This window comes from Coregonus clupeaformis, unplaced genomic scaffold, assembly GCF_020615455.1.
Source record: "Coregonus clupeaformis isolate EN_2021a unplaced genomic scaffold, ASM2061545v1 scaf0327, whole genome shotgun sequence".
NCBI classification, from domain to species: Eukaryota; Metazoa; Chordata; class Actinopteri; order Salmoniformes; family Salmonidae; genus Coregonus; species Coregonus clupeaformis.
In genome coordinates, this window is record NW_025533782.1 from 417,988 (window position 1) to 435,655 (window position 17,668).

Sequence of the window (17,668 nt, forward strand, 5' to 3'; positions counted from 1 at the left end):
ATGAGGCCATTCAATGACATTTCACAACGTGTCCACCCTGTCATGCCCAGGGTCCACCCTGTCATGTCACTGTCCACCCTGTTATTTTCATGTTCTATGAAAATAAACAAATTATTTTCACAAGTTAGCAAAATCTTTTGTGTGATTCCTTTATAAACAAATGAGGGCCAAATAGTATTGTTTGAAAGTTTGACCAGATATCTTTTTTGTTAGATTTTATTTAGAAAAGAAAGTGCAACTCTCGCAGATTTTATAGAGAAACAAATAATTTGCCATAATTTCATTATTATCCAAATACTTTTCCCATAAACTAAAATATATTGTTGAGAAAGTGACTAAATAGTTTTCTGAAAATGTACGTTTTATAATCACTATGTAATTACAATGTATTTATTCTGCTTTGAAATTGTCCATGACAGGGTGGACATATTTTGCTGTTTGCATGTAAATTGTCTGCTTGCAGTTAATTTATAAAAAGTGTGGGAGCTTGACCAATATGCATTTCTAACAGCATAACATATACTTAATACAATGAATATGAAGTTCAATGGAAAATCTCAGCTTTTTGGGGGGGAAATGGGGAAGTCTCAAAGGCACCTTATGGTGATATTGACCCAGATAGCGTTACAGTATTACAAAAAGCTAAATAGTTTAAAAACAACGGAATTATGCTTCTACTCTCCTAAAGAGGAATGTGTGCATTATACATATTATTAGTACTATTTATTAATAATACATAGACATTAAAATATAGATCAATCAATGTATGCAGTGCGTGAGTCAGCTAGATATTGCAAATCCAAGTCTTTATGATTACTAACCAGAAGTAGATTCCTTGCTCACTAAACATGTTTAATCGCTGTGCATTGATATATCAAATTATGTTATGAAAATAATTGTGCTATGAAGAAAGCATTTTTAAAGCGGAAAGACTGCATTATTTCGTTACCAATTTGATGGCAAAGTTGCAGAGATCATAAGTCATTGGATCATGCATGCTACAAGACCGAATAACCACTAGAGGGCGCACGAGGCTGATGGACGGACGACGTTTTGACATCCAGTACAGCAGGTGTCAGTAATGCGCCTTTCTATATAATGCACAGCAATGTCAAGCCGGTTGAATAATATATCATTTGGTTTGTGGTCGTCACTAGTTACCCCAGCCACAAAGTAATACAACCCTGCCTATTTCATACCTGCCAACTTTTCAAAAAACCTTGGAGTGAGATTTTGTCCTGGGTCCGCCTGGGTCCTGCAGTTGGTGAAAAGCAATTGCACTGCCTGCGTCTCAGAACTGCGGCCGCCTTGATCTCATGAGGTAATCGTTGCCCACGTGTGCATGACGTCAGAGAAAGTCGGGATCAAGTCGGACACAAATCTAACCAGTATGCATTGGGCGGTGATCGATTCTGCGCAGACCTGGCTCATCTCAAATGAGCCTCTTGTCTATGATCTGTCGGCATGGTTATACTGGCCTGTGGCCTTCTTGGAGGCCTTGATGATATCGGAGGGATGATCCCATTTGAAGCAGGGCTCCAGATTGGCCATCTTTATGGTCATTATTGAGGACAGGGTGCCATCCAATGCTAGGCTGTTTCTTCTCTTGGTTTTGTTCAGTCCCACAACTGAAAACACCCTCTCAGCATCTGCGTTTGCATGGGGCAACACCAGGACAAGCTTGGCGACGGCAGCAAGCCTCTCGAATTCTTTGGCTCCTGTCACCTATGGAAAATGCACCAAAACACAATGGAAAAACATACCTTGATTTTTGATAGATTAATGCTGTAAGTATGCTGTAGGTTGATCCATTAACAAAGTTCAGATAAAAACATGCATAATTTGCAACATGCATGACACATATATGCATGCAACAATTTTAAGCAACAGATGTAGCCAAGCCACACCTGCCAAAAGGAAAGACAAAAAATGAAAAAATGTTTACCTTATGCTTCCGGGTTGCCATTTCAGCCCAGAAGCTTTCCATTTCAGTTTCGTCCTGCAAGGATATCATTGGCATGGTCTGATAATTTAGAAACTCCTCACCCAGAAGGTCATGCTCCTCTGGCCCATGGTATGGGAGGAGATGGGGAAACCTATTTATGAAAGTAGAGTTACAAGTTGTTACGTTTTAGGTATATAGTCATCAACCAGCAGCAGTTCATACACATCTTTGAGGAGAAGCCACATAAGAATATCTCATGTGCAGTTTAGGAGTGAACACACCTCATCATAAAACACAGGGTATTTTAGCTAAGATGATAGACAATAATTAGAGGAAAAAAACTAACCTTTCAACAAAGTACAGGACATCTTCGATGTCACTTTCAGCCCTCTGCCGTACATCTACAAATTGTGCGTGCTTGATCAGTGGCTCTTCCAGTGGCAGCTTCTTAAGTGCATAGTCCACAGCACTTGTCAGGAAACACAACACAGCTTCATGGAATGAATCCACCTGCTGTGGTGTGATGTCACCCTCGTCGAGTAATCTGTTAAGTTTAGCCCTGGTTGTGAACCCAATGTTCAACTTTCTTCCTGTCACAGATACAGCATATCGGTATAAGGTACAAGGCTAAATATCACATATCACAGTGTTTGATCATAATAATAGTCAAATACTAACCTGGTAAATGGTTTGCCTTTTCTTTAAAGGCAATTTCACAAGGCTCCTCATGGCACTGCAGAGCTGCTGGAACCATAAACTTGGAACATAGCTTGCGTACGAATTTCACCATCTATAACAGACATTTACTAAAATAGTAGGTGAAACCTGATTTAGAGGATCCCTGCAGATATCAGCAAGAAACACAGAATGGAAAAAAACTGCTAAATCCAATCCCACCTCATCATGTAACAAAAATATTGATGACTGCTCTCTCTGAAGCAGCAAGTTGAAAGAAGTGAAAGTTGGTACGGTGGCTTGGAAGAACAGCAGGTACACTTCTGTCATGGGGTCAGTGAATGTCTGCCCAAGTCTCTTGAACCTGGCCTGATTTTCATCTTGAATCAATCAATAAATAACACAAAACAAGAGGTTGTCATTAATACAAGTATGTGACTAACAATCCATGTAGTTGCTGCATAATGAAATTGAAAATTGATAACCATTAGGGGTGTAACGATCCATCTACTACATCGATGTATCGATTTATATTCCTATGATCCAACTACATCGATCTGTGCTCAGCGAGTTGGCCTTTTGGACAACATATATCGATCTAACATCGTTTTAAAATGTAATAAATCGATTGTATTGATACTAGGAAATAACCCATTGGATTTAAGCACGTCAGACTTTATATGGATGTTTTTTCTTAGCACTTTTAATGATAAAGGCTTTAAACATTACTCGATTCAGTCTGCCTATCCGTGACGTCATCGCGCCAACAGCAGCGCAAAGGCGCAAAGACAACCAAACATAGCATGGCGGACTACAGAGGAGAAGCCGACGAGCGAGAAATTATCAAGCCACCATTGCGGTCCAGTGTGTGGAAACACTTTGGCTTTTGCAAAGACGGAGATGTTCTAAATAAGTCGCTCGCTGTTTGTAGGATATGTAAAGGTCAAGTAAAGTACAACGGCAACACGACAAATCTCTCCAACCACCTACTAAGGCGCCATGGGATTTCACACAACACCGACCGTCCAGGCACCTTTTGCAAGCGTTCCGCTGCTACAGCAGCGAAAGGTAAAGTCAACTCTGCAGAAGCCTCAGGTCTCGCCTGCATGTTTAGTCAGAGGCCAAAACTCAGCTCGGGCGAAAAACATCACGGCAACAATTGACAAGTTTATCTGCAAAGACATGCGACCCTACAGTGTGGTTGAAAATCCGGGATTCCGTGAAATGATTCAAACATTGGAGCCAAGGTACACAATACCAAGCCGACCACACTTCTCAGAAAAGGTTATTCCTGCATTGTACGAAAGTACTAAGAATGATGTGAAGCTGTCGCTTTCTCAAGCTGAACGAGTAGCGATAACGACAGATGGCTGGACGTCATGCTCAAATCAAGGGTATGTGACAATTACCTCTCATCACATTGATCCGGAGTGGAAAATGAAGACCTTTGTTCTGCTAACCAGTGTTTTAAATGAAGCCCATACTGGTAAAAATATTGGCGCGTTACTGCGTGAAGCCTGCATGGAGTGGAAAATCTACGACAAGAATCCTGCCATCGTCACAGATAACGCCAGGAATATGATTGTGGCCGGTGCAGAAGCCCAGTTCAATCCACACATTACCTGCTTCGCACATACACTCAACCTTGCCTCGCAGAAGGGTTTGGGGGTGGACCGTGCTTCCAGGTTGTTGGGGAAAGTGCGAAAAATTGTTGGATATTTTCACCGCAGCCCGATTGCATGTCACGCCCTATAGGAAAAACAAACTCTGATGGATTTACCAAAACATAAACTGATCCAAGACATAATCACCAGATGGAACAGTTCATTCGAAATGCTTGTACGTTTTTTGGAACAACAGCCAGCTATAATGGCAACTCTGATGTCTAAGGATCTACGAAAGGGGGTCACAGATGTAGGCACGCTGAGTGAGAGTGATATTGCCAACATGGATGACATTGTTCAGTTGATGGGTCCTGTCAAAATGGCAACCACTGTGATGTGTGAAGAAGACCAGCCAACTCTCTCTGTAATTGCTCCTCTTCAAGCAAAACTGCTGAAACACCTACAGCCATGCGAAGATGACTCAACCCTGGTTGCAGAGATTAAGAGGGTGATGGCCAGTGACCTCTCCACACGCTACAGAGGCACCCAAGATGCTCTCAACATAGGTAATTAATTTGGAGTCTTAATTAAAATCAACTTGGTTAATATTTTAGGTTATTAGACTGTATTAATTTGTAAAATGCCACACCTTTGCGTTTTCAAGTTTGAATTTGAGTTGTTTTTTCATATGGAAAAGTAAACAAGATATCTGCAATACAATTCTTAGTTCATGGTGGCTTTACATCATCACTGTGCCACATTTCTTTTAAACATACTAAAGTTTAATCTTCTGATTATTTTGTGTATGAGGAGGTGGTCATCACTTGCAATTTCAGGTCAACTTAATTTAATAATGCAATGAATGCAATATTCTTGTTCTTTAAACAGCATCAGCGTTGGACCCGCGATTTAAAGAACTGCCCTACCTGGAAAAAGAGGACAGAGAACAGGTCTACACAAAACTGGTTTTTGAGGCAGAAGTGTCCCACCAGGTAACTCTTCTCTCCTCTTTCCTCTGCTCTTTTCTCTTCTCCCCTTTCATTTGTCCTCTCTCAAATCTCATCTGTTCTTTATCTTCCTCTAAATTTATGTGTGCAGTATTACAGAGCAGAAATTTGAACAGTTACACATTCTTACATCAATAGATGCAAGCAATGGGAAATCAGGAGGAAGACGAGGGAAGCTCAAGCACAAAGCTGTCAGGATTCAATGAAGAGACCACAGGTGTGTTTCATGTGATACCAATAAAAGATTGTTGTTGTTTTGTATTAATGAGAAACATGACTATATTTTGAAATATATTTCTTATATTGTAGCTCCAAATGAGTCACCTCCTTGTAAGAAGAAAGCCTTAGATGCGCTGTTTGGCGATTCCTTCACCCAAAGAGAAAGAAAATCCACAAGCGAGACAGCCAGAGCAGAGGTGTTAAAGTACCGAGCAAAAGATGCGTTGCCTTTGACTGAAAATGCCATGAAGTGGTGGAGATCTCAGGAGAAAGAGCTACCTGTACTTTCCACCCTTGCTAAACGGTACCTGTGCATTCCAGGCACCAGTGTGCCAGCAGAACGAGTTTTTAGTACTGCTGGCGACATAGTGAACGCACAGAGAAGTGTTCTGCAGCCAGATCATGTTGATCAGTTGATATTTTTGAAAAAAATCTGTAGTCATTGAAGAGTAGCCTAGTAGGTTACACTTGATCTTTTGTTGAATATTGTTTGTTTATTAAAATGAGAGTAGTAGCAGGTTCATCCACTGCTCATTCAACCTGAAGAAATGTTGGTTGCACTTTATTTTTGATATTAATACTGTATTGGTATTGTAATGTTGAAAAACAAAAGCAGAAGTAGTAGGTAAACCTACTGTTAATTCAACCTGAAGAGATGTTGGTTGCACTTTATTTTTATATTAATACTGTATTTGTATTGTAATGTTGAAAAACAAAATCAGAAGTAGCAGGTAAACCTACTCTTTATTCAACCTGAAGAGATGTTGGTTGCACTTTATTTTTGATATTAATATTGTAATATTTTTATGTTGAAAAACAAAAGCAGAAGTAGCAGGTAAACCTACTGTTAATTCAACCTGAAGAGATGTTGGTTGCACTTTATTTTTTATATTAATATTGTAATATTTTTATGTTGAAAAACAAAAGCAGAAGTAGCAGGTAAACCTACTGTTAATTCAACCTGAAGAGATGTTGGTTGCACTTTATTTTTGATATTAATATTGTAATATTTTTATGTTGAAAAACAAAAGCAGAAGTAGCAGGTAAACCTACTGTTGAAATGTTGGTTGCACTTACTGTACTTTTATTGAAAATGTATTGAATATTGAAAATGAGATCAGACAATTTTAACTTCCTGTTAATTCAACCTAAAGTGTTGTTTGCACTTTATTCAAATAAAATGTGAATGCATTTGCCATTCATTGTTGTTTACTTGTTTATTTATATTCATAATTAATTGATACCTGATTCCATTACAAGAAACAGGAATCTAGGAAACTTCACCTGCACTGTCCAGTATCCAGGTATTTATTTCAGTCACACTGGTTGAATTTTTGGCTAAAAGGTTACTGAATCGATTTCAAGTCACTGAATCGTTTCGGATCGTATCGTTCTAAATGAACCAATATCGTCCTTGAATCGTATCGACAACCACGAATCGTGATACAAATCGAATCGTTGTTAAAACGAATCGTTACACCCCTAGTTTACACTGATACGTTCTCATACTTACAGCTATACATACTCACACTTTCATACTCACATTCACACACGAACCCCACCTTCAACAGGTCTGATCACATACAAGGCCCCTGGATAGGCAATCGAGTAGGCTACTTCCTTACATCAAACTAGATGTAGCTCCGGCGCTGATGTGCTCTGGCATTTGCAGGACAGAGCGTACTCACCAATTCTTTCCCTCTCACTGTTTATTCTCTTCCCCTGTCCCCCTTGCGCCTTATCGCTCTGTATTTGTATCTGTTTCTGCAACCTATCTTCCTTGGCCATGCATGTATGTGATAGAGACAGAGATACTAATACTTTATGGGAATTAACCCTGTTCTTAGAATCAGCACTGTAGAACATAGCGTGTATAATAAGTATAGTGTTAATTGCAGTGTAGCCTAGGTTGCCTCTGGCTATTGTTAGAAATTGCGTAATTCAAATCTGGTATTGGAATAAGAATCAAGAGATCTTCAATCCAAGCTTAATTTATTATATGCAAAATGTATGTATGATAAGTATGAAGGTTCGTATATACGGGTCCACTGAAATACCACGCAGGGCACTCAGAGAACTAAAAAACTGTTTACAGGTTATTTTCTCAAATACTCTGACAGATAGTTCCCACCTCTTCTGTTGGCCAATCAGAGTAAAGGACTGAGTGTGGTTTAGCCAATCCGTTGGCGCAGGGGTTGGTCCCAACTCCTCTTCTCCATTTATTGCACACTGTTGCCAGGCATAAGTTGCTATCATAATAACCTGTGGAGTCAGCACCCAAAAGACACCATTCCACTGTACTCCATGTACCCACGTTCAAGGACAGTTTCACAGACAACAAAGAGAGAGTGTTCGTATCTGTGAGAAATACAAGTCTTATCTCATCCTAGCCCCTAACGTTCCCCACATGAATAACAGGCGGTTATGTGAAACAATCCATATCAGTACAGTGCTCCTCATTAATGCATTCCTTCCAAGCTATTTATCACATACAGATCCAATTATGAGAAAAATAGAACCCAACACTATGAATGTTTCTGTACTTGTATCAGTACATTTTTGGCTAATAACATAGACCTAACAATTATTGTAAATGTGTGTTTACCTTGTGTTATAATAACCTATTTTCAATATAAATGATAGGACTGACTGAAAAGCTGACTTCCTTCATTATAGGCTCCTGGTTGTAATTATTACATGTGTAAGCCCACAACAGCATTGCTGTTAGATAGCTTCATTTATTTAGTTAGCTATACGAAATTAATAATAGCCTAAAATGTATATTAGCTGTATGGCTAGCTTTATTCAAAATAGCAGAACATACCTGCCAGGCGACAAGTCAGCTCTCCCGCGCTGCCTCTCTTTACGCGAAAATCGTCATGCAGACTTGTGCCCTCATGGAGATTCCGTGCAGTGGATAATTAATACTGAGGTATTAATTTGTGATACTTTACTAGGCTAAAACAAGGTTTACTCGTTCATTCGTGTCGGTCAACCACTGAAAACATAAATGTGTCAAACTTTGTCTGCCTCTTCTTATCCATTTGGTGGAATTTCAACCATGCTCCGTCTTCTCTGCTTCCCACCCCTCCTCGTGCACTTCTCCAATCCTCCCTCTCAGTCTCACAACAAGAGGATAATGCTAGTGTCTCGTTTCCCCTAGCAACCAGTTGCTATAGGAATATTCCTTAGTAATTCAAAGTGTTGATGATGATGATGAAGAGTCCAGATGTATGACCACGATAGTTAGATTAGGCTAGTTATTCAATCAAACACATTTATTTTACAATTATAGACCCCTAACCTAGGAAGAAATGTGTCTCTTATAAACGTCTGTGTGCAGTTACAGGTAGCATACTCCAAAAAACTAGAGAAAATTCGACAAAAAATATATTAAATCCACCTTTTGCACAGTCCTCGGCATTTTAGCTGTGCACATCTCACATTTCCCAACACCGTTGCAGTAACTAGTCGTTTCTATGCGAAGCGGCTGCGGCCGCTTGTAGAAGTAGCCTTAATGACAGCACTTCCCACAGTGCGACCAAAAGAAAGATCTACACATATGAAAGCGGTATTTATCGCTCAATACAAAAAGTGGATTTAATATTTTTCTGAATATTCTCTGTTTTTTGGAGTTCCACCTGCAACTGCACACAGATGTTCATAAGAGACAAGTTTCTTCCGAATCGAGAACAAAGAAAGTATCGCCAAGGTTTGTAAAAAAATATCCTGATTATGGTAAACAGCAGCCTATGCAAGATCTCAGATGAGCTTTAGCTCTGCCACTGAGGTTCGTGTTTACGTGGCTATCTAGCAGTAATGTTAGAGGCTACTGGCTTTGATCCAGTTAGTCTACTGGGAGGAGAAGATTTGTCTTTCCCCAGGATACCCTTGCTTGTGGAGATAATGCTAGCAACCGAATGCTTTAATAAAGGATGAAGGTATAGTAGACCCAAGTAGCCTATTGTAAACTGTAACACATCTCACAATTAGAGTAACATGCAATTGTATCATTGGGGTCATCACACTTTGTGCTATAGAGTATAGACTGTTGGGTTTAACAACATTTCCAAAACTCCATACCTGATCATAGGCTTTGTTTTGAAATGTGTATGCCAGTTATGTTAATTTTATCACCAGCACTTTTGGAACCATAGCACCACTGTAGCTATATAATCCAACCACTTTGACTGATGACTGTCAATTCCTGCTGGAAGTTTCTAACTTTCACAGACTAACCAACCTTTTCTAACTTTCACAGACTGACCAAACTTTTTTCACAAACGTTTTTAGAGTAAGATTGTTGGTCATGAAGATGTCCCTTTCCTAAAATAGTGTAGCAAACAAGGGGCGGGGAAGCGAACCCAGGTTACATGCGTGAAAGGCAAACACCCTACGCATCGCTCCAACAGATTTAACCCACTTGGTCAGAATTGTAATGTGGCTCACTGTATTAGCGAGGATCACTACACCGTTTCGACCACTTTGACCACCAATATGCAGCCTACAGTTTTTTAGAGAGACAATAGATTTGTGGGAGTCCTTCGTAATTAAAACACTAACCAGCCGTAACATACGCATTCGATTTCTATTGTCTGCCATTTTCTTTTAGCCTCTGATTACTTTTATCTCCTAATGAAGATTTGTGTTGGTGTACTGGTTTTCCTCAACAGCCACCCTCTTTGGATGTATTATTGTTGCCGGCTGTACAGCCAGAGCTTGTGTGCTCGCCCAGGGTTTCAATTTTAGTCTATTTTAGGATTAGGGTTATGTCATGAAACGTGGGCTACTAGGCCTACATTATAAATATGACACAATCAGCATTTCACTTTGGATATGAATAATCCAAATTATCAATCAGTTATCAAAACGCTCAGATATAACCACCAGGGCAGGAGGGCGAAGAGATGAGAAGAGTAGGCTATCTCAGCTGATTTATGCAGGAGATTTAAAATAATAATGTAAAACATATCTGTAGGCTTTTTAGTAACTATTTGAATGATGTTTTAGTCCAATGCATGTTGGTTGAACGCTTTGACACCTTGAACGTGAAAGTGAGTGGTTCAGTGAGTGTCTCCACCTAGAACATCACAGAGCTGATGAACGCAGCAACTTTCTTTTTCAGAACCATGGCGAGCGCATTGTGACGCTGTCCCTTCTACTCCTACTCAGAGCCATAGATACAGTATTTTCTAAATGGTTATACTCCTACTGTTCTCTAAACAATGGTTTCATAGTTTACAATTGTATAAACTCCCAAATCATGCTCAAAATTCAATTTAATTGATGTCACTGTTGAGTGTTTTTTAATCAGTTTGATAAACATGTTCATCCCATTGTGACATAGCCAACCATGACTTATGGAATACTTTGACGTATTAATGGTCCCTATAAAACCCTGTAATTCTAAGAAAGAATTGTCAGATGGTTTTGAACTCAGTCAAAATCACTGCAGTATGTAGAGCGATAATGAGTAGGTCTATGTTCAGTCGTTTGTTGAAAGCGACCCCGCTGAGATTCCTCCGCGAGAGGTCGCTTCTGTGTGCAGCTGACCTGTTGTTTGCGACCGGTTCGGCAGTCTACTTTCATAATAATAATAATAATATGCCATTTAGCAGACGCTTTCATCCAAAGCGACTTACAGTCATGCGTGCATACAGTTTTTGTGTGTATGGGTGGTCCGGGGGTTCGAACCCACTACCTTGGCGTTACAAGCGCCGTGCTCTACCAGCTGAGCTACAGAGGACCACATATAGCAAATATTACGGTATCGGTGAGGATGCACTGGCCACCGTGGAGAGCGTGGACCGTGTTGTCACGGTTGAGGAGGGTAAGTTTACATATTTGACAATGTCTAAATAGTAATAGTCCCAAATGCCACCCAATACCCTATTTCTTATTTTGACCAGGACCCATAGTTCTATGGTTAAAAGGCGCTGGTCAAAAGTAGTGCACTAAATAGGGAATAGGGTGTCATTTAGGTAGCAATCATGGTGATGACATTTTTTACAGTGTAGCCCTAGATTAACAACAACAAACAAACTTGCTCCTTTGAAACCAAACCCCTTGCTTTAGGTTTAATTGAACATGTTGGTACATTATGCAGATACATAAATACATATGATGTCATACAATATAAAACACAAGTAAATATATGATCAGCCTAACTACATGGACAGATGTCTGGTGTCTTGTAGCTAGTATTTCTTAAACTTAGAGAAAACAATCCTTTATTGTTTTTCATAAAGATAATGAGCCCACCCTGGACCAGGAGGACCCAGTCCTTGTTCAGGTAAGAATGCTGCAGGCCTATCAATAGCTTGGGTGCCAGTCTTTCCGCTCTCTTGCCAATTCCAGCGTGGCAATATGATATTGGCATCACAATCCCATAAGGAGTGGACAGAGAGCTGAAACAGACTGGCACCCAGGCTATAACAATACTGCTTCATTAGCAGGATTGGTTCAATAACAATCTGTCATTCAAACTGTCATTTTACTGACTCATAAATTCATTCTGATTTTCTTCCTTAGTATGTGGTTGAGGAGGTTGGGCACCGGCCCTGTCTGGCTTTAATCCCTTGGTCTGGACCTCTGTGGGTTCCCAGCTCTGTAAGTCCATCCATTCTGATACTCTTTGGTCTTCTCTCTGGTCTTAAAACTGGTTTATGTACTTTAAACATAAACATGACGTTTTCTGAAGAACAATATGGAAATACATTTCTGGAAACATATTCCCTATTTTTTATAACTGCAGCCAACATATTACCTTACCCATGCTGGGAGGATGCTGGTGAGAGAGCTGGCAGTGTTAAACACGCAGGTAACCATGCAGATTATTGGACAAAGCTCATCTGATCTAATAGGCAGGATTACCTTCAGTATCCACTACGGTAGTGAAATACTTTGATGTTCGTTCCCTCATTTTTCTCACAGATATTCACAGTGGAGCAGCCCATTTTCATCTGTTTCACTCCTGCTAGGAGGATGGTATGGAAGGAACTGTCCTCTCAAAATGAACAGGTAGCCATTCATATGCAGGTACCTCAGATGTTTCCTTAACCTTTCAACACAGACCTGTGTAGTGTCTCAGAATCTATCATGCAGTGGCCTCCTCTTGCGATCCTCCCTATTCCAGTCTGTCAGTCCTATAGGCTACCTGTCTATCATTCAAACTGACTCTTAATTTAATCCTGTCTTGTTCCTTAGTATGTGGATGAGGAGGTTGGGCACCGGTCCTGTCTGGCTTTAATCCCTTGGTCTGGACCCTTGTGTGTTCCTATCTTTGTGAGTCTATCCATTCTGATACTCTCTGGTCTTTAGAGGATATTAAAGATTAACATCAAGTCACTAGTTTTCTATAAAACCACATAATGAAAAAACATATTCCCTTGTCTTCATAGCCTGTCTTCTCCAAGGCCAAACCAGTCTACTACCTAACTCGTGCTGGGAGAATGCTGGTAACAGAGCTTGCAGTGTTAAACACACAGGTAACCAAACACATTATTAACCAAAGCTCATCTGATCTTATAGGGAGAATTTACTTGACCCTGTTCCCTTTTTTTCACAGACTTCCAAATTGGTTATTGAGGAGCCTACCATTCACCTCACTGAAGCTGGGAGGCTAGTGCTTGACGAACTGTCAGCACCTTCAGATAGCCATTCACAGGTAGTCAATCACATTATTAGACAGTCATAGCTGATTAGTAATAGTACACATTACCATGTCCTCTATCTCCACAATTGTGTGTCTTATTAATCACAGAGCAATCTCTATAATTAGGGGATGTCTTTGTTTTTCAGCCAAATAGGGAAGACTCTGGTTTTCCCTATGAGAAGTTGCAGCTGGTTGGGAACTGGGGTTCGTTTCATTTCCATTACTGGAATATCCATTATGGACGAGTGCAGGTACTTCAGACATATTCTTAACATTTATGAACACACCTGTGTATTTGAACTCCCAATTGTCTCTGGGTTTTCTTTTGTATGTCTGTCCCTAATTGAAACCTAGGGGAAACTTGTCGTACGAACATCATGTGGGCTCTATATCACTGCCAGGGATTATACTCAGAACTGAAATCACCTGCCAAATGTTATAGACATCTACAGCTAACATATAGAGAGAGGTCTGGAGACTGAAGGAGTTTTTTCTTTATAGCAAAATGAAGAGGACATGCATCACCTGTGCATTGTGAGGGGAGTAGAGAAGCAGCTGTGGTGGAGCAGAGTCATCCAGGAAAAAATCCTGGACCCATGGGTGAGAGATTCTCAACTGGTCTTTCGTCTCAAATGCACCTGATTTGTGTCAAATGACGCACATGCTATATGTCTACTTATATTTTCTGGATGAAATGTAATTTTTCTCTGTCTCTTTTAAAGGGTCTCGTCCAGGTGGTCCTCACCAACAAGAAGCTGACTGGTATTAAGGTACAGTCAGGCAATTTTTCACAGAAAAAAATGTAAAGTGGCAAATGTCCATTTACCTATTTGAATAAATACATGTTGACAGAAAATGAAATTACACGTTCTAATCTCTTGCCTCATTTTTAGTTCCTTGGTAGAAGGATCCATGGACTCATGTCCTGCCTTGTCAAGAGGAGGTCTGAGTTCACCTATTATGAGGATGCCCAGGTACACCCCGTTGTTTCTCTGTGTTATGATTTATTTCAGTGTTTGGTTGAGGGGTTTTCAATATGGTGGTTTTCAGTGTTGGGCTGACAGTGTCACATGTTGTGTGTTAAACAGCAGGTGGATATCTCCACCACAGTGGAGGGGTACCAGGAGAGGGGGGATGAGATGATGGCATATCAGTTTTCCACCTCTGACATCATCACCACCCCTCATGAGCCGTCCTCTGGCTCCTCTCACCAGTTCCCCCAGAATTCTCCGCCTCCCCCTTTCCTTCCGATTCCCCTCCCAGTCCCCCTCCACCTTACCACTCCACCCAGGACCAGGACCAGACCCCTGACAGCACTCCTCAGGTAAAACTCTTTCTACAGTCAATAATTCTTATTTCATTTGTACTTGTGTGTACAGGTGTGTGTCATTGTTTTGGTATCGATAGGTTTGTGTTGTCTGTCAAGGGTCAAGTTGTTAGGTCAAGATGAAAGTATTGTTATGATGTCACTGAATGTTTTGTCTGCTTCAGTTGATGTTGCAGTTTAGTAGAGTTTAAGTTAATGTGATGTCTGTTTTAGGAGTTTGAGGAGGAGTTTGTGGAGGAGCAAAATAATGCTGCAGATGTGCCCCAGTTGCGGTGGGTTCGCTTTCATGTGTTCATCTATAGTAAAAACCTTTGCTTTGAAATAATCTGCCCAATATTGTAGTTATACAGATGTAGGATCTTAATTTGAGACAGTTTGCTACAGCAGGAAAATAATCCTGCAGCAACAGGATACATTTTTCGTTAGGGCAAATCGAGTCTAAAATTTCAAAGTGGAAATTACAAACTTGAAAATTCCAAATACGCTACAAGTTTGCATTTCCTGCCGTGCAGGAAAATTCTCAGCAACAAAAGAGTGATCAAATTAAGATCCTACATTGGTATGGTCTTTCTGAATCCTGCAGTTATAATATAGGCTAACATAAAATTATTTCTTAATTTCATGGCACTGATGTTTTAGCTTCTTAGGTTGAACATTTGTTATTGAACATTTCTATTTACAGGCGTTACTTTGAAAACCAAGGGACAACCAACTTCTCTCTGAGGCTGGCCGGTATCAGACGTGCTATGGAGGTGAGAAAATGTGAATTTAGCACTTTTTGTATTTCACTTCATGAACATTTCTGGACTATTTGTAAATGCACTGTCTTGTTCTCACAGGCTCTGACATCCTCAGACAGTACCTCCCTCAATTACCTCACCCACGCTGGGAGGATGGTGTTGAGTGGACTATCCGAGCTCAACCAGCAGGTAACCAATTACATAATTGTGCAACGTTCATCAGACCAGATATATAGTTTCCACTGGGCACAGATGTCATTTCAACGTCTCGTTTTGATTTACATTTGGTTGAGTTGTCAACTAATGTGAATTCAATGTGAAATCCCCCCCAAAATTAACGTAATTGGATTTAGGTTAAAAGACGAAATTCCCCTTACGTTGATGACTTCTTTCAAATCCAATCAGTTTCCCACTTTGATTCAACATCATCACATTGACATTTTTATTGATACAACATTGATTCAACCAGTTCTTGCACAGTGGGTTACCTTTAGGCAACAGTGATTCATAGGGTTTAGTTGAAAAGTTTCAACGTCATACTAGCCAAACATTCGGAGGCCCTTTGAATTACAGACCTGAATCTTTGAGTTTATGATCTAAGTTTTAAGGAATTTTATGATTGTTTTGTTTTGAGGATGTGAGGCAGTTTCAGCAGGCCTACGACCTACTGGTGAACTTCATTAATGAGCCAGCAAACAGGGAGCGACTAGAGCAGGAGATGGCTCTCGTAGGAGTAGGTCTACATGCAAGCTTGAGCGTTAGCTGCAGGCACCGTCTTCTCATCTAACATCTACTCAATGAGACTTTCTAAAGTGCTTGTCAATGAAGATTATGTAATTATCCTATTTGTTTGACTTCAGATCGACCGCATCAACTTCGCAGATGTTTTTTATGAATTCGTTCTACTAAGCCTTCTAGAAGGAAAGACATCTCTTCCTATATCTGTAAGTGGCCCTAAGAATGGAACATCCTGTTGTTTATCTATGCTATACACACTGTTGTCATATCAGATCTGTAGACACTCACTCATGTCCCTGTTCCTTCTCCAGAAGCCTGGTAGCTTCCTTTATCTGCTCCTGCAAGTCATAATGAGGATTGACCCTCCTGGAGGAGCCTGGACAGAGGCTGCTGAGAACTTCTACCTCCTCGTGTACATTTTCTCTCTCTCTCTCTCTCTCTCTCTCTCTCTCTCTCAATAATAGTTGATGATGTGTCTGTTGTCAACAGGGCCAGATGAAGGCATGGCTAGAATCCATCTTCAACCTCAATGAGTCAATCTATGAAAGCCCAGAGAGGCTCTTGGGGAGGTGATGGGGAATCTAGAAATACAGGTTGAGTTCCTGCTGTCCAGCCTGGATTAAGGTTCCCAAACTGAGCTGAGGGCCCCATCACAAAATAAAGTGTTTTGCATTTAAACATTATCTGTATAAAGTGTTTTGCATTTAAACATTATCTGTCAATCGTAAACAAATGTTACATCATGTGTAGGGGAGAGTGGGGTAAGTTGAGCCATTTTTACATTCAGCATTACTCTGTCAAGGGAAATATATTATTCTTTCAAAAATATACAGTATCTGTCACGACTTCCTCCGAGGCTGTCCCTCTCCTTGTTCGGGCAGGCTTCGGCGTTGTCGTCACCGGCCTTCTATCCACTGCCGCTCCTCATCTCATCATTCCATTTGTTTTGTCTTGTTTATTACACACACCTGGTTCATATCACCTCATTAGTACCTGTATAAGTGTTCCCTCTGCCCCCTTGTCTTTGTGTGTGATTGTTTATTGTGGAGGAGAGAGAAGCTCGGTGGAGCTCCATGTATTTTGTACGCTGGGAATATTCCCTGTGTGCCTTGTATTTTCCAGTGCCCCTGTTTTGCGCACTGGAGTGTTTTTTACTAGGGGTGTAACGATCCATCTACTACATCGATGTATCGATTTATATTCCTATGATCCAACTACATCGATCTGTGCTCAAGCAAAGTTGGCCTTTTGGACAACATATATCGATCTAACATCGCTTTTAAAATGTAATAAATCGATTGTATCGATACTAGAAATAACCCATTGGATTTAAGCACGTCAGACTTTATATGGAGGTTTTTTCTTAGCACTTTTAATGATAAAGGCTTTAAACATTACTCGATTCAGTCTGCCTATCCGTGACGTCATCGCGCCAGCAGCAGCGCAAAGGCGCCAAGACAACAAAGCATAGCATGGCGGATGACAGAGGAGAAGCCGACGAGCAAGAAATTATCAAGCCACCATTGCGGTCCTTACAAGAAACAGGAATCTAGGAAACTTCACCTGCACTGTCCAGTATCCAGGTATTTATTTCAGTCACACTGGTTGAATTTTTGGCTAAAAGGTTACTGAATCGATTTCAAGTCACTGAATCGTTTCGGATCGTATCGTTCTAAATGAACCAATATCGTCCTTGAATCGTATCGACAACCACGAATCGTGATACAAATCGAATCGTTGTTAAAACGAATCGTTACAC

General features: G+C 40.4%; 2 protein-coding genes and 1 long non-coding RNA gene across 4 annotated transcripts; 2 read left to right on the forward strand and 1 right to left on the reverse strand.

Moving 5' to 3' along the window:
- Window positions 1-2,498: 2,498 nt before the first annotated feature.
- LOC121572128 lies at window positions 2,499-3,087 on the reverse strand. Its single transcript, XR_006658546.1, has 3 exons — window positions 2,843-3,087; window positions 2,624-2,735; window positions 2,499-2,535 (listed from the first exon to the last, which is right to left on the reverse strand). It is a non-coding gene; the product is annotated as an uncharacterized LOC121572128 (long non-coding RNA).
- A 624-nt stretch (window positions 3,088-3,711) lies between these two features.
- Window positions 3,712-5,987, forward strand: LOC121572987 (E3 SUMO-protein ligase ZBED1-like). 2 transcript variants are annotated; one of them, XM_041885028.2, is made up of 4 exons: window positions 3,726-4,790; window positions 5,113-5,216; window positions 5,370-5,448; window positions 5,541-5,987. In XM_041885028.2, exons 1-4 carry the CDS (start codon window positions 4,391-4,393, stop codon window positions 5,894-5,896), a joined length of 939 nt encoding a protein of 312 aa, XP_041740962.2. In that variant the 5' UTR covers window positions 3,726-4,390; the 3' UTR covers window positions 5,897-5,987. The 2 variants fall into 2 exon arrangements, with proteins under 2 accessions (XP_041740963.1, XP_041740962.2); XM_041885029.2 differs by lacking the exon at window positions 5,370-5,448 and having other exon boundaries at window positions 3,712-4,790.
- Window positions 5,988-11,146: 5,159 nt separating this feature from the next.
- Window positions 11,147-16,321, forward strand: LOC121572580 (the record flags this gene model as incomplete). Its single annotated transcript, XM_045214864.1, has 18 exons — window positions 11,147-11,280; window positions 11,699-11,742; window positions 11,982-12,059; window positions 12,205-12,270; window positions 12,384-12,470; window positions 12,657-12,734; window positions 12,851-12,937; window positions 13,018-13,116; window positions 13,251-13,355; window positions 13,606-13,704; window positions 13,827-13,874; window positions 13,998-14,078; window positions 14,193-14,366; window positions 14,645-14,703; window positions 15,114-15,183; window positions 15,271-15,360; window positions 15,806-15,898; window positions 16,221-16,321. Coding segments are annotated over exons 4-18 (1,307 nt in total), but the record flags the coding sequence as incomplete, so codon positions are not given.
- Between the last annotated feature and the right edge of the window lie 1,347 nt (window positions 16,322-17,668).